The sequence below is a fragment of the Neofelis nebulosa genome, chromosome 6 (assembly GCF_028018385.1).
Source record: "Neofelis nebulosa isolate mNeoNeb1 chromosome 6, mNeoNeb1.pri, whole genome shotgun sequence".
NCBI classification, from domain to species: Eukaryota; Metazoa; Chordata; class Mammalia; order Carnivora; family Felidae; genus Neofelis; species Neofelis nebulosa.
This window is the reverse complement of record NC_080787.1, coordinates 61,827,982-61,854,565: the sequence shown is the minus strand read 5'-3', so window position 1 is coordinate 61,854,565 and position 26,584 is coordinate 61,827,982. Positions and strand designations below refer to the sequence as shown.

General features: G+C 34.8%; 1 protein-coding gene across 1 annotated transcript in view; it reads left to right on the top strand.

Annotated features, from left to right (window-relative positions):
• Window positions 1-26,584, top strand: part of LOC131515417 (protein eyes shut homolog) — a 779,912-nt gene that overhangs the window by 7,888 nt on the left and 745,440 nt on the right. The window contains exons 3-4 of the mRNA XM_058736156.1: window positions 12,862-13,054; window positions 17,584-17,790. Of these exons, the coding sequence (XP_058592139.1) occupies window positions 12,862-13,054; window positions 17,584-17,790 (400 nt within the window). The remainder of the gene's footprint in view (window positions 1-12,861; window positions 13,055-17,583; window positions 17,791-26,584) is intronic.

Below are 26,584 nucleotides of genomic sequence, written 5' to 3'. Positions count from 1 at the left end.
ACTTATATACTAGTGTTCTTTCCTCTACACCATACCTTTTATTCACTTATATTAAGATAGATATCTCTATGTAATATTGATGGAGGTATGGGCAGAAGATATTATTGAACTACTACTTTTCAAAATGCAAGCATAGGCTGAATTCCAAAATCCATTCCATACTCCCATTCTCCCAGTACCAATATCCCCCACCAGAATTATTAGAGTTGATGAACAACATTATTATCCAAAGTCTATAGCTTTTATTATTATTTCAATTTAAAGTTAGTTAGCATGTAGTGTAATAATGATTACAGGAGTAGAATTGAGTGATTCATCACTTACATATAACACCCAGTGTTTATCACAAGTGCCCTCCTTAATGCCCATCATCTATTTAGCCCATCCTCCCACCCAACCCTTGGATTGTTAAGAATCTTCTTGGGGCACCTGGGGGGCTCAGGCGGTTAAGCGTCCGACTTCAGCTCAGGTCACGATCTCGCAGTCCGTGAGTTCAGAGATCTCGCATCTCTGGGCTGATGGCTCAGAGCCTGGAGCCTGCTTCGGATTCTGTGTCTCCCTCTCTCTATGCCCCTCCCCTGTTCATGCTCTGTCTCTCTCTGTCTCAAAAATAAATAAACGTTAAAAAAAAAAAAAAAAGAATCTTCTTAACATCCCTCCCGCAACCCTTGGTTTGTTAAGAATCTTCTATGGTTTGCCTCCCTCTCTGTTTTTATCTTATTTTATTTTTGCTTCCCTTCCCCTATGTTCATGTTGTGTTTCTTAAATTCCACATAAGAGTGAAATCATACGATAATTGTCTTTCTCTGACTGACTTATTTTGCCTAGCATAATACACTCTAGTTCCATCCACGTCATTGCAACCAAAATCTGTATTTTACATTAGAGTTCACTCTTGGTGTTGTACATCTTATGGGTTTTGACAAATGAATAATGATATGTGTCCACCATTATAGTATCATACAGAGTATTTTCACAGCCTTAAAATCCTGTGATCTACTTACTCATCCCTTCTACTCCTCTAATTCCTAGCAGTCACTCATGATTTTACTGTCTCCTTGGCTTTTCTTTTTCCAGGATGTCATATAGTTTGAATAATACCATAGCCATTTTAACATAACTTCTTTCACTTCAAATATGCATTTATATTTTTCCATGCCTTTTTATCACTTAATAGGTCATTTCTTTTTAGTGCTGAATAATATTCCCTTGCCTGGATGTACCACAGTTTGTTTACCTGCTGAAGGACATCTTGGTTGCTTCCGAGTTTTAACAGTTATAAATACAGCTTCTATAAACATCTGTGTGCAGGCTTTAGTACATTCATAAGTTTTCAATTTATTTCAGTAAATTCCATTCAGAGAATGGAAATTGCTGGGTTGTATAAAAAAGTGTGGTTAGTTATGTCAGAGACTGCCAAACTATCTTCCAAAGTGCTGTACCATTTCCAATTTTCATAAACAATTAGGTAGCATTTTATAATTTATTTCCATAGCAACTGCTAAAACCATAACCCATCAATTGTTTGTGTATCTCTGTATTCAATATGTGACCGAAGTCTCCCCCCCCTCCCTTCCCTTCTGTTCCCTCCTCACCTCTCCACCCTGCTCTGCTTCTCTTCTCTCCAGTAATAAGCTCCATGAGAACAGTAACTATGCATATCTGTCGTTACCTCTTTTTCCACATTGATACCACATAATAGATTCATTCTAAATAAATATTTATTTATCAAATGAGTAAGAACATGGGTAAGACCATAAATATTTTGGTGTTAATCATATAATAAATTTGCAACACAGATTAGATGCAATAACATACACTATCAAAGATATAGTGAATTCCTTTCTATAATAATAAACTGATGTAAAACACCATTTGAGCCATAAGCTACCATTAAAGTTAGTTATCATTGGTGAAGCATTAACTATTTGCCAGGCTAAGTGTTTTGGATGCATTACTTCATTTAGTGCTTTAAAAAAGAAAAAACAAACTTGTGACATAAGAAGCATTGTTATCCCTATTTTACAGATATGGAAATAAAGAGATTAGAATACTTTATGTAGCTGGTAGATCAGAAAGGTTTTGTTCTGTATTCCACTCTAGTTCTGAATCTTTTTACACTGAGCTATGCTCGAATTTCTCTTGGCAAACACAGTCACACTAAAAAGGATTTAACTCATACAATTTTTACAAAATTTCTCTTACATTTTACACCAAAATTTCTTATTTCACATGGCTCTTACATTATAACAAATGGAAGTGTGCATTTTACATCTGCCAGTTTATTCTATAAATAATTAAATACAGGCGAGGCAGCAGGAAGAAATATGATAACCAACATCTACTGCATTCTTTTGATGATAAACACCAATCTCTCTGTTCCCCTGCTTTTTCTAGTATTGCCACTGAAAAACAGTAGGGTTTTAATGCTTCCCTTGTGGCCTAGGAGTCTTTTTTGCTATTCATAATCAGTGCATCTGGTGTAGCTTTTTTCCCCCTTAATTAAAAATAAATAAAACTAAGAAAAGAGTCAGTCTATAGGGAAGAATAAGACCTGTTGCTTGTCCCTCTCCATGCAGCTCAGGGGCACTAATTTTCAGCACAGAGTATTTTCCTTGCTGTATTTGATATATTTTAGGTGTTAGATGGTATCCTTGTATCATGGTACCTGATTTGGTTTTGTGTTACTTCATGTAACTGTTTTCATGTCACTTGCACTTGCATTTCCCAAGTAAAGGGAGGATTGTGTGCATATTTTCAGAATGTGAAGATCAGCTTCAAAGCATTCAAACTACAAGCCTAACCCACTTCAGTCTGAAGGGAGAGAGATAACATGTATTGTCACAGTGGGTTATAGGAAATAGATAGGCTACTACTAAATAGGAAATAGTAGGCTACTACTAAAGTAGTCAGAAGCCATCCTGGTTAATGCTTTAAAATGAAGATTGCAGGGGCGCCTGGGTGGCTCAGTCGGTTAAGCGCCCAACTTCGGCTCAGGTCATGATCTCTCTGTCAGTGAGTTCAGGCTCCACATTGGGCTCTGTGCTGACAGCTCAGAGGCTGGAGCCTGCTTCAGATTCTGTGTCTCCCTCTCTCTCTGCTCGTCCCCTGCTCACGCTCTGTCTCTCTCTCTCTCTCTCTCTGTCTGTCTCTCTCTCTCTCTCAAAAATGAATAAACGTTAAAATTAAAAAAAAAATAAAATGAGGATTGCACCTTTGTATTTTAAATGATCTACAAGATGAAGAAAAATATAAAATGATCAGTACTGTAATGAATCATTGTGTGTGTCATGCACACAACTGTGGCTATTTGGTTGGCATGTAATAACAGCCCGAAGAGAGATAGACAACAAATGATATTTATTAACCAATGTGTTTTGATAAAGGTATGTATACAAGACACTATAGATATCAAAATAAAGGTACAGAGCCCTACTCGATTTGATTGAATTGGTTCAGAAAAGAGTTCCAATAGGAGAGCAAGCCTGAATGACAATGACAAGTATAGCAAGTATGATTGGGTGTAGGTTGAAGTTGCCCTACAGAGAAGAGGTACAGAAAGTTGCACGTTATTAACTGATTCTGATAGGATGGCTAACACAGAGTAGATTCTCAATATTGTGTTGAACTCAAATCAAATCAAACACAAATTATTTTAATTTAAATTAAATACAATGGTATTACCAACATGAACCGTGCCATGGTTGAGCCTATAACTTTAAAATTCAAACTATTTCTTCATTCAGAGCCTAAAATCTATATTTATAGTTAACATATAGGAAAATAACTAGTACTTCTTTGATTAGAATCAAAATAATTGACATGCAATTTAATTTATTCATTGTAGAAAGTTGATTAAATATCATCCACTTAAAATTTGAAGGTAGTCTATTTGTGTATATTTTCTATCAAAATATAATATGCTTATTGCTACATGAATAATTTTATTTCAAAAAATTGATCTGTACTCATAGTTTTCTGAGTTTATTTTAATGTGAAACATTAGAAAAGTATTCAGAGAATATTTTTTGCAAAGGGAGTTTTAATTCAATACAATCCAAGTCCCAAAAATAAAAAAAAAATGTAATTTATGTTTTTTAATGTACAGGTTCATTTAACAGTACTGAAAAAGGGGGAAAAGTTTAAATATCTTTATTATAAATGTATTAGAAATATATGATTTGTGCACATTGGTCTGAGTAATTTGTATATATAATAATTCATATTCAAATATATAGCTTATTCATCAAATTGTACCTTTCATTTAGTAATTACAATTTAGTTATCAAATTACAGACCCATTGTATTCCACAGGCTTTTTATTTTATAAGTCACCTGTGAACTTCAATGGAAACCAAGTAATATAAAGATCTTGTCCCAAGACTCTAGTTCAACATTTGTGATCAATTTGAGTTGACCAAATCAAAGGCTTTTGGGTCTCCAACTCAGTAGAATTATCACTCCCTTCTTTTTACTTAGCATGAAGCAGACTGACATAGACTGATAACCACAAGCTCCCCCAAGAGTATTCTTTACTAGCCTATGATCTCTAACACTGAGCTAGACACTTGAGGACTGTTTTTGCTCTTAAAAACTTTGGTCTACTGGGAGTGAAAAATATGTCAAACAGCAATCACAGTATGACAGATAACAGCTGCAGTTAAGGTCTACACAATATTTCATGAAAGCACAGTAGTGATGTATTTAAAAACTTTTTAGGGAACATAGATGATTTCCCAGAGAATTTTGAGTTGAATCAAAAAAGTTGGGTATCTGGGTTACCTAGGTTCAGGGTGGGAATATGTGGCAATAGTGGGATTCAGGAAGGAAAAAAAATATATGTGAAGTAGTAATTATCATAATTTACGTAAAAAAGTGATAAGAAATAAGCATATGTTTTTAGAAATGGTCAGTGTCTGTGTGTGCTAGACTACATCATTTTTACTTTTCCTAGGAAAGTGGTAAACCACTGATGATTTTTTCAGCTAAGGAATTACCTAGTCGGACTTTTATTTTAAAAAATAACTCTGAGGTGTCTCAGTGGCTCAGTCAGTTAGGTGTCCAACTTTGGCTCAGGTCATGATCTCATGGTTTACGGGTTTGAGCCCCATGTCAGGCTCTGTGCTCACAGTATGATGACTGCTTGATACTCTCTCTCTGTCTGTCTCTGTCTCTGTCTCTCTCTCAAAAGAAATAAACTTTAAAAAAATAACTCTGGCACATATTCTATAGTTAGTAAATATACTTGTGAGGGCTTGCCTCTAAAACAGTGTCTCTCAACCTCTTGTCTCATCAGCTTTCTGCAGGAAATCTGTTGTCTGAACATTTTGTCTGTAGTGTTAACCCTGGCTTCTCCCCTGAGCTGTGCTTTCCACTTGCCTTTCTCAAATATCTTCCAATAGCCAGATCAAGTAAAATGTCTGATTCAGTACAGTCCTCAAGATATTTATCTTTTCATTCATTAGTTCTCCTAGAAGTTGTCCCAGAAGATTAGAATTGTATAGGAAAGCAATGAGCGTATATTTTCAAAGAGAACTCCACCTAAGCAAATCCCTTGAAGATCTGGTAGCCAAATTCAATGAAGGGAAATAAAGTTATCTTCTAAGAAAGTAGAAAACTCACTTCAAGAAAACATAGGCCTCGGGACACCTGGGTGACTCAGTCTGTAAAGCATCTGACTCGATTTGGGCTCAGGTCATGATCTTGCAGTTCCTGAGACTGAGCCTGTGTTGGGCTCTACGCTGATGGTGTGGAGCCTGCTTGAGATTCTGTCTCTCCCCTCTCTCTCTGCCTCTCCCTCTCCCTCTCTCTCTCTCTCTCTCGCTCTCACTCTCTCAAGATAAACATTTTAAAAAAATAAAAGAAAAAGAAAATAAATAAAGGGGCACCTGAGTGGCTCAGTCGGTTAAGCATCTGACTTCGGCTCAAGTCATGGTCTAGCAGTTGGTGGGTTCAGTCCCCGCATCAGGCTCTACACTGACAGCTCAGAGCCTGGAGCTTGTTTCGGATTCTGCGTCTCCCTCTCTCTCTGCCCTTCCCCCACTTGTGCTCTCTCTGTCTCTCTCAAACATAAATAAATCTTAAAAATAATAAAGAAAGAAAGAAGAAGAGAAATAAGTACAAAATGAGGGAATGAGAATTCCTGTTTTTTTCTGTCAAGTCATCATGCAGGAAGAAAAGAATTCTAGAACTATATGTTTCTTGAGAACTTGCCACCTTTTTTGTAGATTCTCTAGATAGTGAATAGATGCAAATATCCATGGCATTAGTGGCATTAGTGCCACACACAGCCTAGGCAGAGAGATAATTCGTGCCATCATATCACTATCTATGTGCTCCATTATGATGAGCTCTCTACAGAGGACATGTGTAGATCAGACTTACTTCTCTAGGTCTGACCACTGACAGCCTCCATACAAACAGTTTAGATGATCACCACTTCTCCTGGAAGGGCCCTATCATGTTTAGAATATTACATGAGGAGGCTTTATTCTTGAAAGATCAAGGCTTAGGCTACATCCTTTTTAGATCACAAGGTTCATATGAGACTGTATAAAGCTTTGGTCATGTGAACTTCCAATAATCTTCAGGGTTTGGAAGCCCAAGGGATATTTCACCAGACTACTATTCCAAAATCCTGATTTCTTATCTGATGGAGTTTTTCAAGAACGATGGCATTTTATGTTCATAGGAAAAAAGAAATGCAGAAGTACCTAGATAAAACGCATTTTCAAAGGAATGTTATCTTTTAGGGTTTTTTTTCCAAAAAATGTTTACTGACCACCAACTATGTAACTATGTTCTAGACATCATACTAGCCATGGCCATTCAGTAGAGAGTGGTCAGAGGCACTTTTGTTATGCTGGTAAAGACATGTAAATCCATTTGGTATACAAACAGTCATACAATAACAATTCTAATTATTGATATGGACTCTATAGATATTATAGAGGAAATTCTAGAAAAACTAGAAATATGTAGTCCAATTTTGAATCATAAAACTATCTCAATATTATATACTTTATGTCAAAGTATTCTTAATATTTGATCTCTGATCACTAACAGATTCTTTTATTATTATTATGGGTGAATGATATCATTCTTCAGAATATTATTCTCAGATTCAGACTGACACTAACTTTACCTTTCATCTCCCAGTCCAGTTAGCTAACCACATGCAGAAACCTGCAAGTATCCTTTATAAGACAGCAACACTGAATCAACAACTTGGAACGTTTTTTCCCCTTATCTAACCAACAAGTTCTCCCAACATAGGAGAAATATAGTAACTAGATGTAAATTATTGGTTATTGGTTTTGTGACTGGACATTGATTTGTTACTTGAGACCTGAGAATTTTATATAGTAAAATTTTTATAGAATTGGAAATTATGTAAATGATGCAAAAGCTTGCCAGAAAGCAGAAATTATTGAAAGAGAACTTGAGTTTAGTGAACCTTTCCTAATGAAACATGATAGTTCCAATTAGCATAAATCGAACGTTTCACTTTATATGAAACTGGGAAGAGTTTATTGCTTCTTAGAACTGTAATTGATGGAGTAACTAAGCCTATACTACTTAGAAACAGATTTGCTTGGTGGTTTTATATTGGATGTTCTTCCTGATGTTTCCTTTATAATTCTACAAGAACACCATGTCATGAATTTAGCGTAACAATCATCTGAACTGTTTCTTCCAATTATCAAAATTATCAAAAAGATATTTCAATTTAAGAAGGCATATATCACCCTGAGAAAATTTTCAAAGAGTGTTAAGCTACAGGTAGGTAAATCCACTATTATAAAATGGCAAAATTAGCATATATAAGTCATGGGTATGTGACTTGTGAGTTGCATTAAGACCCTGCCATTAGAAGATACCCACCCCTACACACACACACACACACACACACACACACACACACACACAATTGCTCTAATATTCTGCTGTTGCTGACTTAATAATTAACCATTTTTTAGCAAGGGGATCTATATTTTCATTTGCACTGGCCCCCACAAATTAGGTAGACAGTTTGCTATATAAACAATAAAATAGGGGGTCGTGGGTGGCCCAGTCCATTGAGTGTCCAACTCTTGATTTCTGTTCAGATCATGGTCTCATGGTTAAGTGAAATCAAGCCCCACTTGCAGCTAGGCCATGACAGCACAGAGCTTGCCTGTGCTCTATTTCTCTCCCTGTCTGTCTCTCTCTGCCCCTCCCCTGCCTGCACTGCATACATAAACAAACTTAACAAAATAAACAAAAAATTAATAATGTTTTTTGATAGTGTTGGAAATATTCAAGCTGTCAGTTATTTTAGTAAACTTTAAGGAGTAAACTACTAGTTCTAAGAGGAAAGTAGATCAAACCACAGAATTAGATTGATATGAAACTGTGACAACTGGGAATTTTGTTTTTTTTTTTGTTTTTGTTTTTTTTTTGCTATATTACACACTCATCACCTCAAGTAGAAAGTAAGGATGAAGTACATTATGTCTTCAAATGTTACTGTCAATAGCAACATTGTTTTGCTCAGATCTTAACATATCGATAGTGATTATTAAATTTAATTGATAGTGATATCCATTAGGCTATTAGAATAAAAGAATGTTTGTATTACCTAAAACAATCAACTGTAGGGTAGAACTGTTCATAACAAATGTTGAAGATGTAATAAGAGGTAAAACATATAGCACAATGATTATGTGTGTGGATTCTGGAGTCTTAGTGCCTACATATAAATCTAGGCTCTGCTGTTTTTTTAGGTCTGTGACTAGAGAATTAGAAGGACTATGGGATAACACTAGTTATCCCATAATCATAATTTCTTACTTAGTTGAGATGATTTAAGAGTAATTCTGTCTCAGGAGAGACTCATATTTCCAATTTCTTACTCTACATCCATATCTGGATAGCTAATGAGCCTATCAAGTTTAAAGTACTTTAGGGGGCTCTTGGGTGACTCAGTCAGTTGAGCATCTGACTCTTGATTTCAGCTCAGGTCATTATCTCCTTGTTGGTAGGCGTGGAGCCTGCTTGGGATTCTCTCTCTCTCCCTCTTTTTCTGCCCCTCCCCAACTTGTGCTTGTGGTAGCTCACACAATCTTTCTATCTCAAAACAAATAAATAAATAAACATTTAAGTATTAAAAAAAATACCAGTGTTCTTCACCAGTGTTCTTCAAATTAGTAAGTTACACCACTACACACATCACTGATAGGAACAAAAACTTAGGAATCATTGATTCCTAAGATCCATCTATCTCACAGCTTCCATTCTTTCCTGTACTCCAGACTCCCTTAAGAGTCTACTATCTACAAAACATTAACTTAATCCTTTCATAATATAAATCAAACTGTATCTTTTTTCCTAAATATTAAATACTCCAATGGCTTTCCATAACTCTCATAATTAATTCCAAATACAACAAGAAACACATTATCTTACCTATCTTGCCTATGTCTGTGACCTCACTTCCATCCACTGATGGCCTTCCGTTCATCTCTTTATTCATATCCCCTATCTTGCTGTCTTTCAAACATGCAATGCATGTTCCTGTCTCAGGGCCATTATACCCCTCTTCTGTTTGCTTTGAATGCTCTTTTCTTCAGAAATTCACATTCAGATCCCTAATCAGAAAAGACTTCCCTGGCCACTCCCTTTAAGAGTCCTCCCTATTTGTCCTTATTATTTATTTCGCAAAATTTTGTCTTTAAGCCACTTATTACTAATTGGTATTAATTAATTAATTCTGATTCCTTTACTAAAAGATAAGCTATGTAATGAAACAAACATTGCATATCTTGTTAGTTATTTTATTCCAAGCACTTGCAACAGTCACCGACACTTAGAAACTGATCATGAAATATTTGTTGAGTAAAGACATAGAAGGCTACACAGTGACCATGGAAAGTGGATGACCATATTCTCATAAAGGTTTGATTCAAAAGATCCTATTTGCATTTTTCTCCTCAAATATAGATTCAGAAAGAAAAATATTTTTTAAGTCATGAAGTTTTGTAGAAATGGCTATCTTTGTCATGGCACATATTACGTTTCAGTAACTATCAGCATTAAGTTATTATGCTATTCATGGTAGGTACTCAATACATATTTGATAGATGAATGATGAGTGAATGAGAGATATATTGGCAAAATAAGTAAATTAGGGTAACTGAAGTTAGGAAAGAAATATAACTTTAATATTTGCTGAATTAAAGCAAATTTAAATATTTGAAATATGTATATCCTTCAGTGTAATCCTGCAGTTATGGGAAAAGGAATGTTCAACCATTTATGGTTTAGTTTTCTTGTAACATTACCAAGTGAGGGAGAGATTGATACCAACCAATACTGGTTGATATAGCAATAACTTCTAAATTTTCCCTAGAATAATACAAATTTACTTTTCATTCATATGAAGTCCAAGTGAGTGTTTCTGATTTCAGATATTCTCCTTCAAATAAAGATCATGGATCTGGGCTACTTCCTTTTTGTGGCTCCTCTATCATTAATATGTGTTTTCTGAAGTCGCCACATGGAAGAAGAGTCTGGAGGTTCATGCATAGCAGACTCTTGTCAATCAATCTGAAAGTGACATACTTCATGATCATTCACATTTCATTGATTAGGAGTAAATGACCTGGTCTCACATAAACACAAGAGTGAGTAAAACATGTCCAAGAGGAAGAAGAAATAAGTTTGGTGAACATGTAGTAAGCTTTGCCATGCAGTTTTGAATTTAACTAAGGAAAATATAGAAGTTTCTCTAGGATAAATTATGTTAGTGTGTGTGTGTGTGTGTGTGTGTGTGTGTGTGTGTGTGTGTGGAGGAGGAGGAGAGAGAGAGTTCAAACAATTAAAATACTGAAATGAATTTGGAGAAACATTTAATTTTTAAAAAGGCTCTATGATTTTAATTGCTGGTACTTGGGAATATAATAAGACATTTCTTATCAAGCTCAAAATTAGGAAAATAAATTCACCTTTGAGACTTAAGTGCTGAGAACAGCACACGATGGATGTGAGCTTAGGCATACAACATAGGAAAGAGAAAGTATGGCTTCCCACCAGGAAGAATGGATGTATTTACATATCCAGTGATATAATAGTCAACAATATTAGAGAACATATCAGAACCATAGAGACAAATGTTAGTAGTTCCAATGTAAAGTTGTCTAAAGATAGATATTAGTCTATGAATATCAGGTATTCCAGATCATTCTTATGGCAGTATCTTAGCCTTACGTCATTAAGTATTTGAATCACCTTGTTTTACATGTTCTGATCTAGTGTACCTCAAGGATATTTGTGATTCTTATGTAGCAATGGTGACATGGGGAAAACTTGTTGATCATGGGGCTTTGAGGATCCCTTAACCCCATGGTAGTGATTTCTCAAGGAAGTTGATAATAACTTCTGATTCTGATTTAGTAGGAAAATGTTGGTCATGCAAATATTTTTGCGCTATGTAACAGCTATATTTTCACCATAATCTAATATATTTGCATTCTGATCTCTATCCTAGTTCCATGTGTATTTTCAACAATCTTTGAATTCTGTCCAAGCCTTGCTGCTTACCCTTGAGTAGAGAAAAAGACAAATCTCTTGGTCCTTAATATGTGGAATCATAAAACATATTTTTTTCTTGCTGTTTCCTCAATCACTTCTAGCTTCACTTTTTACCATTTTCTACATGTTAGATTTTTTTTTAAATTTTTTTAACGTTTATTTATTTTTGAGACAGAGAGAGACGGAGCATGAACAGGGGAGGATCAGAGAGAGGGAGACACGGAATCCGAAACAGGTTCCAGGCTCTGAGCTGTCAGCACAGAGCCCGACACAGGGCTCGAACTCACGGATAGCGAGATCATGACCTGAGCTGAAGTCGGCCGCTCAACCGACTGAGCCACCCAGGCGCCCCTACATGTTAGATTTTTTAAAGCAGTTATAAAACATCAAGAATTCTCTGACCTTATAAAAATTTTCAGGTGTTATTTGAAAGTGAATACAGAATTTATAACTCTGAAACAAATGAAAAAAGGGTATCTAAAGTAAAATTTACATTTTGTGCAAATTATATGAAATCTTGAACAAATACTAGCCCAGTTAAGTAAGGATACCTGTTGAATGTGTCCTTAGTGTTAGGAAATAGGCATGCATTACTATTTTTAAATAATATTTGAATTGTATTTTCATAAAGTTCAAAATCTACAAATAGTGTAACTAAGTGTTAATTCTATATTTAAAGGAGAATCCCCAGATATATTTGTACTTATTTATGTATGTATCACAATTCTCTTCCCATAAGCTAAAAACAATTTCTTTATGCAGAAATTATCTTGTAAGTTTATGGCAGAAATAGGCTATTCACATAAACCTAAATCTATAAGGATCATTGCTCCGTAAGCCAATACAAATTAAAATGATTCAAACATCACAAGAAAATGTTTTCAAATTATCTGTTGCATATACTGCATTTTACATTTGCTTCCAACTAAATATGACATTTAGAGTGAAAGAGTTTATAATTTGTAACGAAGCTTTTAGATCCATATTGACTACCATACAGCACAAATTCTTCCTTGGAAAAAAAATACCCTTAAAGGAAATGTGAAATAGTATTTTGGCTTAAAATTAAAGAAATTAAGAATACATTTAGGCATTTAATTGAGCATATCCAAAATTTGAAGGATTAATTTTGAAATACAGATAAAATTTACCCTAAAGACTTTATTTTCAAGCAAATTAAGGTGATGATTTGAGCTATCGAATATGACAAGAAAATGCCTCAAAACTAACTTAAAAACTTCTCTCTTGGTGACAAACTGTGAACTTAGTTATTATAATTATTGTTTGCAGGCCTGCTCCACTGGGCTTTTTTGTGGTGCTGAAATAAACAGAATTACCTGTTTACCTCTTGTCTCTCAAAGAACGGATGTCATTTCTACACAAACATATACAGTATCTGCTTCTGACACTTCAATCAGTAGCTTTCCATCAGCAAGGGCTACAAGACTGTGGACCATCATGAATACTAACCCAGATGATCCAGGTAAGTAGATGAAAATAAGATATATAAAAGATTGAATTTGATGTGTATTGAAACCTATTTTCTGACTTATTTCAAATCTTTATTTTTCTGAGATACATAATTTTTCAGGGGTATAAAATTATTCTAGAATTCTTGTTATGTTTCAGTTTTAAGTTTTGGTTTAAGAATATTGATGTTCTTTGCTAATAAATACTCTTTCTTAAACAGTGAAAAAATGTTTATTAATATCTTTATTATGATATGTAAATTTTGGTAGATAACTGGATTCCAGTCTGAGCTGATTTTAACTATCCATAAAACTTATTTAAAAAACTTGTAATACTTACTTTATTCTATCTTTATTTAACATTCTCTGAATCATTATATATAAATTTATATTCCTATCAATTTATTGGAATTTTTTTAAACTGCATTTTTTCCAATTTTGAAGTATTTTGACATCTTGAGTATGTTTCAGTATGTCTTATTTAATTTCCTAAATCAAATGATGCTATATTGTAAATAGTATATCATATGTTAAATTCCAAATTAATTCTTTTTATAGTCAGTGTCACTCAGGATAATAAGAATGAGAATTATACCCCTTAACAAGGTAGTCTTTGCTTAGGAAAAATATTTTTGAAGGCTACTGGATATTATAAGCAGGCAGGTAGTCTTCCCTATTTTTTGTCTTTGTAATTTCTGTTCTTTTAAAGACTTAAGTTGAAATATAATATTATCAAATATAAAGTATACTGTGCCTATTTAGAAATTAAAATAATATTTCTAATATTTTTTAACCAATATGTTATATATTCATTGAGTCTATCAGTGACAAAGTTGTAATTTTTCATGTTTCATTATTCAAAGGAGTCATTTGGTGTGGAATATGTCAATTCTTTCTTTTCCCTCTGTGCATACTCATTGCTTATATGTATAAGTATAAATATGTGAAATAAATAAAAATGTTTATGAAATAAATACAAAATTTAATGTAACATAAATTATATATATTGCTTTTCTTTATAATTGAAGTATAATTGATACAGAATATTCTATTATTTTCAGGTATACATCATAGTGATTTGATATTTCTATACATTATTAAATGATCCCCATGACAAATCTTGTTGCCACCTGACACCATACATAGTTGCTACAATATTATTTATATTCCCTGTGCTGTATATTACATTCCCATGTCTTACCCATTTTATAACTGAGAGTTTGTACTTCTTAATCCCCTTTATCTATTTTTTCCACCCTGCTTATCTCTCCCTCCTCTGCTAACCAAGTTTATTCTCTATTTATGAGTATGTTTCTCATGGAATTTTTGTTTTGTTTGTTCATTTATTTTTAGATTCCACATGTAAACAATATCATACAGTATTTGTCTTTCTCTGACTTATTTCACTGAGCATAATACTCTCTAGGTTCATCCATGTCATCACAAGTGAGGAGCTTCCATTCTTTTTTATGGCTGAGTAATATTCCATTGTGTATATATAACATCTTTATCCATTCATCTATCAATGGACATATAGATTGAATCCATATCTTGGCTATTGTATACAATGCTTCAGTGAACATAGAAGCATATGTATCTCTTTGAACTGGTGTTTTCATTTTTTCCAGATTGATGTCCAGAAGTGGTACTGCTGGATTGTATGGTATTTCTAATTTTTAATTTTTTTAAGGAAATTCCATATTGTTTTCTACAGTGGCTGCACCAATTTACATTTTCACCAACAGTGTACAAAGGTTCCTTTTCTACAAATCTTCACCGACACTTATTATTTATTGCCTTTTTTGATAATAGTCAATCTGACATACTTGTAGTGATATTGTGGTTTTGATTTGCATTTCTGTGATGATTAATGATGTTGAGTATTTTTTCATGTGCCAGTTGGCCATCCGTATGTCTTCTTTAGAAAAATGTCTATTTAAGTCCTCTGCACATTTTTTTTAAGTTTATTTATTTTGAGAGAGAGCAAGAACAAGCAATCAGGGGAGCTGCAGAGAAAGAGAGAGAGACAATCCCCAGCTCCCTGATGCAGGGCTTGAACTCACAGTGAGATCATGACCTGAGCCAAAACCAAAAGTTAACTGACTGAGCCACCCAGGTGCCCCTGCCCATTTTTAAATCAGATTACTTGTTCTCTTGATATTAAGTTGTGGATTTCTCTATATATTTTGGATGTTAACCCCTTATCAGATGTGTGATCTGCACATATCTTCTCCCATTCAGTAGGTTGCTTTTTTTGTTTTGTTTATGGTTTCCTTTGTTGTGTAAAGGCTTTTAAGTTTGATGTAGTCCCATTTGTTTATTTTAACTTTTGTTGCCCTTGCCTAAGGAGTCTGGTCCCAAATAGTATTGCTAACACTGATATTAAAGAGCTTACTACCTATTTTTTCTTCTAGTGTTATGGTTTTGAGTCTTATATTTAAATCTTTACACCATTATATGGTGTAAAGTAGCAGTCCAGTTAATTTTTTTCATGTAGCTGCCCAGTTTTCCCAGAACCATTTATTCATTTTAAAGACTATCTTTTCCCTATTGTATATTCTTGCCTCCTTCGTCAGAGATTAATTGACTACATGTGAGTAGGCCTATTTCTGAGCTCTCTACTCTAATCCACTGATCTATATGTCTGGTTTTATGCCAGTACCATGCTGTTTTGATTACTATAGCCCTGTAGTATAGTTTGAAATTAGGGCACAAGATACCTCCAGCTTTGTTCTTTCTCAAGATTATATAGCACAATTTGTTTGACTTTGACCCTCAAATGGAGTGTGAATAATGGGAGTCTTTGCATTTATCCAGTTTGTGAAGTTACTAAACTTACCCATACACTTCCATTAGAAATATAACCTACAGAGCCATTTGTCTGCACATAATTGATGTGAGGAGGGAGTGCAATTTGCAGAAGACTCAGCCCAGGGCCAAAGTTGTTCATTTTTAATTCACTTTTCTGATTCTCTTTTTGTTTCTTTTTCCTCTTTGAAGGTCCAAAACAGACAGGCATTATCAAGCATGATGTTCTCCCAACTACTATTTTAGCAACATTAAGCATTGGCATATCTTTTGAAAGCTATTTACTCAAAGAACTGATTTCCACTAGAGAGCTTTCAGCAAAACGCAGTATTCCTTCTTCCACAGATGTTTCCTCTTCTCAATTTCTGAATTTTAGTGTTCATGACTCAGCACAAATTGTCTGGGGCAAAACGTCTGTATCACATATGCCTATCCAAACTTGAGCAGCCACAGCAGGATACTTTTTCCCCAGTATGGAAGACAGGACCCCATTTATCATTTCTTCTTTCATGCCAGATTTTATTTTTCCTACAGAATCTTTATTATTTGTGAACAATGAGACTATTGCCTTAACTACTACCACAGTGAGTTCAGTAATTACTGGCATTCCAGGAGCAGATATTAAGTTAAAGAGGCACTCATTACTCTCCCATGGATTCCTGCTCACAACCACTTCTACAAGTGTACCTCCAGTTGTTTCTACGGGGGCTCAAGAGGATATTGAAGAATTTTCAGCTGTTTCCCTAATTTCAAGAAGAGAGTACTGGAGATTGCTGAGCTCCTCAATGTCTCCCCTTTCTCCTGCTAAGATAATTATATCTAAACAGGTAGCCATCTTAAACTCATCAACTCTGCACCAATTCACTACACAAGCCTCCATTCCCAGTGAATACCAGGTTATTACTGAAGCATCTAGCAACCAGAGACTCACAAACATCAAATCACAGGCTGCTGATTCTTTAAGTGAATTAAGCCAAACATGTGCAACATGTTCTATGACTGAAATAAAATCCTCTCATGAATTCTCAGATCAAGTTTTGCATAGAAAACAGTCCCACTTTTATGAGACATTCTAGATGAACTCAGCGATACCAGCCAGCTGGTATGCACTAATGGGAATTCAGACTATCACTTCTGGGCATCCATTGTCTTATGCTACTGAAATAACGCCATCAGTGGCATTCACAGAACTGTCATCTTTATTTCCTTCTAAAAAGAGTACAAAAAGAAGGATTTTATCCTCATCCTTGGAAGAATCCATTACCCTATCAAGTAATTTGGATGTTAATTTATGTTTATTTAAGAGTTATTTATCCATTGTTCCTTTACAAAGTGTCTCTTCAGCCTTGATGATTTCTGATTTGACTTCAGAACTGACTACTGATGATCCTTCTGTGTCAGAGCACATTTTAAAACTATTGACAATAGGACAACATGGTATAACCATGGGCCCCACTGAGATACTGAATCAAGACAATTTATTGGGTATGCGAGAGAGTAAAGGATCTCATAATCAGTTCAAACTTCATACACGACAGTTCTCTAGATTTTGAATTAAATTTACAAAATCATCCAAAAACTATATATTCAGGTGACTTCAAAAACAACCTGCCACCTTATATAGACTCTGTGTCTGACTTTTCAGAGGTAACCTCTAATATCGCATTTTATGCAGTTTCAGGAACTCAGTCATATCCAACACAGGCCTCTTTTCCCTTGTCTGTTCTTGCACCAGGTTGGACATATTATACAGATTATCTGACCTTAACATCTGATTTAAAAGAAGAGCTTACAACTTCTTCAGAGTGGCCCAAATGGGAACTTCAGCCTAGTGTGCGTGATTGGGAATCTTCTGCTGCAAGCCAGAGGCTTTCCATCACTAGATCGCTTACTTTGTCTTCACTGGAGTTCATTCCAACACCTCTTCAGCTGACGATTTCTGGTGAGTTTCTCAGTTTCAGTTCAGTAAACTTTTGGAAATGAGTTTCTTTTCTATAGTGAAGAAAGAGCCTGTCGTGGTCACCAGGTGCTCTAAACAGCCTCTTTGTAATCAGGGTAGCAGCAAGTTCAATGGGAATGGCACCTTGCTGTTGTACCTGACACAGATGTTTATTCTTTATGCACTGCCACAAAGGCTACCAGATCAATACAGGAGTATGTTGGAGACAGCTACACTGCTGGCAAGCAATCAGAAACTGAACTAGTTCAATTCATTACAATAGATCTTTCAAAGTTTAGGAATAACTTTTATTATTCTCATTTCTTGAAATAGAATCTTTGTCAGGTGGAACACAATATAACATGCACTTTCTAACATTTTTTTTTCAGTGCTGGTATTTTTTTTTTTAACGGGAAGATGAAGCAATCAAGGGAACTTTATTGAGTGTTGCCATTCTACATAGCGTGGTTTATCATTATTTAATGCAAAGCTGTGATGCTTTCATTATGTATAACTCAGAATGTAAATGAAACTCATGACCTTTACTTAACAAAAAAATATATAAAAATTGACACAACATAGTATCCCATGTGTAAATTTAAATTCAGTCTTGAAATAATTAATGAAAAGCAGCTTTTCTTAGATAGCTATTCTTACTTTAAAGCATTTTAGAAATTATTAGTCTCCTCTACCCTTGTAATTACTGTCAAATTGGGAAACATGCAGGAAAAAAAACCTTCAATAATTATATTTAGCAGAAAGAGAAGGTATTTTCATTATTTAAACAAGTTCTATCTTGTGGAATTTCAAGTGTAATTGTGGTTGTGAAGTTGATTTCCCCTCAATAAGAAATGTATAGGTTTCATGTGTTATATATGTATATTTGTAGATTTTGTGTGTATGATTCAGAAGAATCACATATCAGTGTTTAAAATGTTTAGGTGTGTAATTTGTGGCTGGCAACTCAATAATACAAAAGACCAAATCTTATATTTGGTATGTGTAGTGTGATATGTTTCTAAAAATAACATAAATTTTAATTACAAATTTAAATGTAGTATTTTCCGTGTGCTTTTACAAGACAATAGCTTGTTGTATAACTGTTAAGAATCATCAGTAATACCCAATACATCACTTCTCGCATATAAGGTTCTTAACAAATTCAGCAGAGTTACATCTTCTCCTCTCATACAGTTAGTCCCATAGCTATCCCTCGAAAATAATCAGGACACAAATTCTCCATTTCCAGGAAATAAAACCCTAAGTTTGCCTTTATGAGCAAAACTTTCTCACATTTCATTTTTCCCATTCCCTCATTCCAACTTCAAACACTCTTTGGTGATTTTAATCTTTTCCAATTTGCCTATTCTTCTTCTAGTTTCCCTTGCCTTCCTAAATATTTTAGACATGTTAATCAATAATTTACAAGGCACTTGCCAGCATTTTCCAGTATGTTCATCCACTGTGTTGACCAGGGTCATATCAGGGAATAGATAGCACATTCCAGTTGAGTACTTGGGAGAATTTACAAAAAAAAAAATTATTTACAAAGATATGGGTAGAGATAGTAGGATTCTGAAGGGACTAGTAACAGCAGAATGTCATCATTACCTTGAGTCCTGAAGGGACAAAGGAAAGAGCAGTCATCAAGACCCAGAAAGAGGAAAGCTACCAGTTCATAGAAGCTATGGCATGTTGGGAGAGAATATAGGCAATACAGTGCAAACCAATCAGGAGTAGACCAGGAGATATATACCCAGCTTCATTCTCCTCTTGTCTTTTAGTCACTTGCAGGTTCTCCCCATTGGCCAAACCAATCCAGTAGCTGAAAATGATCTTTAAAAACATAACTACACATCTGAAATAATCTCTTCATATAAAGAAAAGGTAGGGTAAGCCATAGTAGAATGGCCTGCCATGCTAAAATCTTGACTGCATTTCAAGCTCCATGACACTGCCAAAATGTAGAATAAGCATGTAACTGATAAGGGGAGAATTCATTTGTATGTTTCTAAAGTGAACCATTGAGTATTACTACTTCCTCTCTACATGCTACTTCCATACTAGGAAAGTATAAAAGGTGGAAAGCTTGTAACTCTGGGGTCCCTCACAGCTCCTAGATGGGTGAGAGAAAAATAACACTCCAAGAAAGCTTTATGATGAACAAAGTGAGGCATCATGGAGCTATGTCTATCAATATGCTTTTTAGGGTTTGGTGTAACTTTTAAAGTATATGATTGCTAGTTCTAAAATATGACATCTATCAATCTGAAGTTCTCTTTGTCAGTGGTCTGCTAAACCAAACCAGTCTTTATGGTTTGGTTTAGTTTATGAAGCAAATGAAGTTTAAGAGGAAAAAAAAATGGAGGCACTTGGCTGGCTCAGTCAGTAGAACACACAACTTTTGATCTTGGGGTGATGAGTATGAGCCCCGTGTTGGTCTTAGAGATTACTTATGGAAATATAAAAATTATTTTAAAAATAGAGAAAAAAAGAACATTCTCTAGCAGTTTGGTATTATGTTCCTATAGCAATATGACTCTCTATTGTTTCTACTAGTTCAGAAGGATTTAAGAGAGAATAGTCAGAGCCTCCTGATCCAAATATTCTCTAATAGCAATGAATAACAAAAATAGAACAAAAATGAAAATTTATATGGGTTCCATTTATTCCATCCAGAGTTGTAAAATTCTAAATTAAAAAAGTTCAATACAATATTAGTAAATTTCTAAAAAATGACAATGGGATATTTTCTCTGGGAATAAAAGGGTCAGTCAAAGAAAGACATTTAATAATATAATTTACCCCATGGGATCTTAGATGAAAAGATATTGACAATCAATTTATAATTTGCTAAAGTTACTTAGTTTTTCTTTCCATTTTTCCCTACCTAAAGGATTTACATTATCTTTAAATCTTTTCAATATCTATTATGATTTTCAAAGATAACAAAATATAAATAGCTTACAACAATATTCAATACCATTTTTAAAAAATGTTTTCTTATTTAGAGAGGATGGGGAGGAGCAGAGAGAGAGAGAGGTGGAGAGAGAATCTCTAGCAGGCTCCACGCTGTTAGTGCAGAGCCCAACATAGGGCTTAATCTCACCAACTGTGAGATCATGACCTGAGCCGAAATCAAGAGCCAGATGCTTAACTGACTCAGCCACCCAGGCACTCCTTCGATGCCATTCTTAAAGTTGAAACATAAGAGGTAATTCCATTAAACTCATAAGTCAAAATGCCTTATATGTGTATGTGCACATATTTCTTACATACCATTTAGAAAATCTAATAGAAAATACATTAAGTAACCAAAGTAAATGAGATATGACATCTTTGAGTTCTCAAAAATGTGAGCCCTTAATACTAAAGAAACACTACATTTGAAAAGTATAAAGCAATTTCAAAAAAATTCAAATGCAATAATATAATGGAACTTGATCAAGTCATTTAAAATTTTTTTAATGTTTATTTATTTTTGAGAGAGAGAGTGAGACAGAGCATGAGCGGGGGAGGGCCAGAGAGAGGGAGACACAATCTGAAGCAGGCTCCAGGCTCTGAGCTGTCAGTACAGAGCTTGACGTGGGGCTCAAACCACGAACCGTGAGAACATGACCTGAGCCAAAGTTGGACGCCTAACCGAGCCACCCCGGTGCCCCTGATCAAGTCATTTTAAAGTCGAAGAGCATAGCCAGCAAAATGTTGAATAGAAATGGTACTAAGAGCATTTTATGTTTAGGAAATATATTGAAATAAATTATAATAAAATATAGTATTATTAAATGGATGCAAATAAAAGGAAATAGAATAAAAAGTCCAGATACATATGTTAGATTACATAAGATTACATACAAAGAAGAGATTTGATAGATTTTCATATTCACTAACTTGTGTTGATGCATTCTGTTATTTTGAAAACTCTTCCTCTATACCCTTATAGCAGATAACCTCTATGAGAACTAACTAGATAATGTTACAAAATAAAACATTAAATAATCCAAATAAAATATAAGTTAATATTTATTTTGCCTCTAACAGGAAATTTTTAAGCCTAAAAGTAAAAATAGAAAATTATAAATAAAATGTTGATAGTACATTTTATGGTAGAATAAGTAAAATTAATACCTTTCTATGCTAAAAATGGTCATAAACATAGTTAAAGCAAATATATAGAAAAATGTGTTGCCTCATAACTATACATGGTTATAAATACCCTTTCAAATCAGAGGAAAAGCTGACCACTCAAATAGTAAAACAATTTGCTGTATACAGACAGTAAAATGATATTTAAAAATCATCAGAAGCAACTGAAGATATCACATTTAATAATTTTTTTAATGTTTGTATATTTTTGAGAGACAGAGAGACACAGAGCATGAGCAGGGGAGGGGCAGAGAGAGAGGGAGACACAGAATCACGCAGGCTCCAGACTCTGAGCTGTCAGCACAGAGCCCAACGCGGGGCTCAAACTCATGAGCTGTGAGATATGATCTGAGGTGAAGTTGTATGCTTAACCGACTAAGCCACCCAGGTACCCTGAAGATAACACATTTAAAATGAGACACGAATTTTATCCATTAGCCAGTGTTTTATTATTATTTTTTTCAATTGTAATACTATTTGTGAAGATATACCACTCTATTGGTGGGGAAGTAAGTTGGCACCATGCTTCTGGAGAATTACTTTCCACCAGAAATTTTAAAAGTTTTAAAATAACAATCTTTGGGTACCTGGGTGGCTCAGTCAGTTGAGCATCTGACTCTTGATTTCAGCTCAGATCATGATCACAGTTTGTGAGATCCAGCCCTGCATCTGGGTCTGCACTGGCAGCATGGAGCCTGCTTGAGATTCTCTCTCTCCTTCTCACTCTGCCCCTCCCCCATGCTCACTCTCTCTGTCTTTCTCTCTCGCTCTCAAAATAAATAAGCACTTTTTAAAAATAAAATAACATCTCAATTTTAGAAAATTATTATTGATATACCAAAGTTATGTTATTAAATGCTATTAAAATAATAAATATCTGGAAAGAAATGTGCACTATAATGGTGGGTTTTTTAAATAAATCTTGGCATGGAAAATTGTTCCTTTAATACTATTAAGCTGAAGTTATAAAATCATACATACAACATATTTGCAAATACATGTGTACATGGATACCACACATATGCATACAAGGGATCCTTCCAAAACATTAATATTGCTTCCAATATTTATTTTCATTTTCTAAAAGTTTCATACCTATTATATATTTTTATAATCAATAAAACATTTTTGAAAATATTTGTGCGTAGTGAGAAATAAAGAATATTTCAGAAAATATATTTAATTATTTATTATATCAAAAAAATCAGGTTTTTATGAGAATTTACAATTATCCACATAAGGATAGAAAAATCATTGATAATTAGCATTATTAGAGTGAAAAATCATTTAAAAATGATAAAGTATTTTTCTGAAATAACACAGCAATCTTATGTTCAAATATTCCATCCACATACTTTAAACTAAATTACTATGTACATGTTGAAATCATTAGGTATATTTCTTCAGCATTCTTTACTTTTTAGTAAAATGAGGAAAAAATGGAATGGAATTAATCACATCATTTTATTCGATATTCACATATATTTCAACTGACTACTTTGTGACAAACAGCAGGAACTGTTGTAACTTGTTTGATTGCTTACCTGTTGCTTTGGACCTGCCACTCAGATATGCCCTTTTATTTTTTTAAATGCTTATTTATTTTGAGAGAAAGAGAGTGGGAGGGAGGGACAAGAGAGAGGGAGGGAGAGAATCCCAAGCAGGCTCTGAGAGTGTGGACAGTGCGAAGCCTGACACGCGGGGCTCACACTCACAAACCATAAGCCCATGACCTGACCCAAATCAAGAGTCGGATGCTTAACCAACTGAGCCACCCAGGTGCCCCAATAAATTTTCCTTTTGGTGAAACTACTAAGAACCAAAAGAGATGTCCCCCTTTAGCTAAAACATGAGACCACCTACTTTACCTCCCCAAGTTACTGCAAGTTTATTGCAGAAGGAACCACTCTAGACCCTGTCCCTTGTGGTAAAGGAAGTATGTGCATAGTAAGCAAAAGCTTCTGTCACAACACCTAATAGTCATTTTTGTTCTATTTACTTGCAGTCTGTAAAACATCCCACTTAGAATTGACCCATTAATGCATATAACTGGTTCTGCAGGTCAAACTATATCTGCTGAAACTAGCACACAGATTTTAATCAGAAGTAAAATCCTGACATTTTGTTTCCTGTATATCTCTCAGTATCATTCACAAAGGAATGCCTGTGCTTTTTTTGCTAGTTTGCAGTATTCAAGACTGTTCATTATTGGGCGCCTGGATGGCTTAGTCGGTTGAGCGTCTGGCTCCTGATTTGGGCTCGGTCAAGATCTCACAGTTTGTGGGTTCGTGCCCTGGACTGGGCTCTGCACTGACAGTGTGGAGCCTGCTTGGGATTCTCTCTTTCTGCCTCTTTACCTCTCTCTCTCTCTCTCTCTCTCTCTCTCTCTCAAAATAAATTTTAAAAAAAGACTATTGATTATTTGTACTTAATTCCCACTTATCACTAAAATGAATACTAATATCAATGTCATATGCAAAACATAGTAGAGTAATATAGTTAATAATACAGATTTTTTTTTTTCCATGCGTGTTACAATTCTTTGGTTTCAAAACACTTTCACCTTTGTTGTTGAATCACAGCAGTATGTGACCTTGGGAAAATTCTTAGTGTAGACCAGAGATTGGCAAGGTATTACATACAGGTCAAATTTGGCCCATCATTTGTTTTTATAAAGAGTTTTACTGGAACACAGCGCTACCTATTGGTTGCATACTGTCTATGACTGATTTCATACTATGACAGCAATGTTGAGTAGTTGTGATGGAGGCAAAGGTAGAATACTTACTAACTTGTCCTTTACAGAAGTTTGATAATTCCTGGAGTAGCAATATGTGTGAGGTGTTTATAATTCTCAGGTTAGTATATTTTACTTTTTTGACCAACGAGTAAATATCAGCCTTAAATAGACGCAGAAAAGTTCATATTTCAGACCTGATTAACTCTTATTATGTTATCCCTGTCTTCTGTACTATGCTGACAGAGCCACAGACTATGGTCAATACCCACAATCTCTGCGAATCTCTCAGCTTTGTGTCCAGGGCTGCTTTCAGGGGTGTAAACTGTGCAGTCACAAATGCCCTATACTCAAAAGGACCCTACACTTGATAGAGCCATACTATACTTCATGGTATACTTCAAAGGAAGTACAAAGTAAGGATATTATGGAACACATCTGGTTCCAGATGGTATTAGAATATGCATATAGTATAATGATTAAGCATCCAGATTTTTATTTTAGATCAGGTGATGATCTCACAGTTTGTGGGATCGAGCCCCACATCGAAGCTCATGTAGGGCTCTACCCTGTGAGTGTAGAGCGTGCTTGAGATTCTCTCTCTCCTCCCTCTGCCCCTACCCCTGCTCTTACACACACACACACTCTCTCTCTCTCAAAGTAAATAAAACATTTTTTAAAAAGAATATGCATGTAACAAGAAGAGGAATAAAAGCAGCTGAGTTTATGTCAATGTTTGGTCAATTTTTGCTAAGAAAAAAATGCATGTACTAGCTATGATATATGAATTATGTGAATTTGATGATGTCATTATAGAGTTAAATTCTCCTATATTTGCATTTAAAGCAAGCATTGCATAATATAAAGATGAATGGTAAAATATATGCTAATAATTGAAAATCTTAAATTTTCTTAGAATGACCTTAAAGAGCAAGTAAAAAATACCATGAAAAGATGAAAAAGAGAACAAAAAAGAAAGAAAAAGCTTTTATTTTAGGACCTTTAATGGAACATTTGTCCTGCTTTTTTTCCCAAACAAAAGACCTGCATTTTCATTTTGCACTGGGTTCAACAAATTATGTACCTGGCACTGTCTGTGCTGAGGCTGTTCTGGAATTCCCTTCCCACCTCTGCCAACCAATTTAATGCACAGTTTCATGCTAACCATTTAACTTTAGAATCCCTTAGGGTCCATTCTTAGACTCCCTCCCTTCCTTTCTTTCCACACCCTTCACTCTTCTATTTTTTCAACTCTTATTTTTTTATTCCACAGTTTGTCATTGGAGATGTAGTACCTACACTCATGGCTTCAAATACATTCAGAGATATACTTTCTTCTATCTTTATACCAAAACATTTTGCATGTTAGCCCTTCAAAAACTTAAGACAAAATTTTTATCTCTCCAACACCACAACCTCCATCTCTCTCCCTACCTATGCTTTCTTCTCCATTGAATTATATCTCAGACATGAAATTTACATCTATGAAGATTTCCAAGCTTCAGTGTTAACTTTGCCAAAAGTACTATGAATTCTATCTACCAAGTTCTCTCACCCCGCCTCTTAGCTCATGATTATTACTCCAGTTTAAACTCTTACCATCTCTTTTGGACTAACGCAGCACTCTCTGAAATGGGTGACCTATTTCTAGTCTTTATTCTCTCTGGTCCCTCTTCCACATTACTTTCAAAGTTGTTTTTCTTATGTGATTTTCATTCCTCTTCTTATAAAGTTACAATGAATCTTCCTTTCCTATAGGAGGAGGTTTAAAACCCTAAGCATCCCAACTACAGTATTCAACCTCCATTCTCTGCCACCCATCCCTACACTGTTTTATGACTAACCACTTCTCAGTACTGTTGTACAGTTGCACAACTCTGCACTTTGGTGTTCATAGTGCTTCTCCCTAAATGC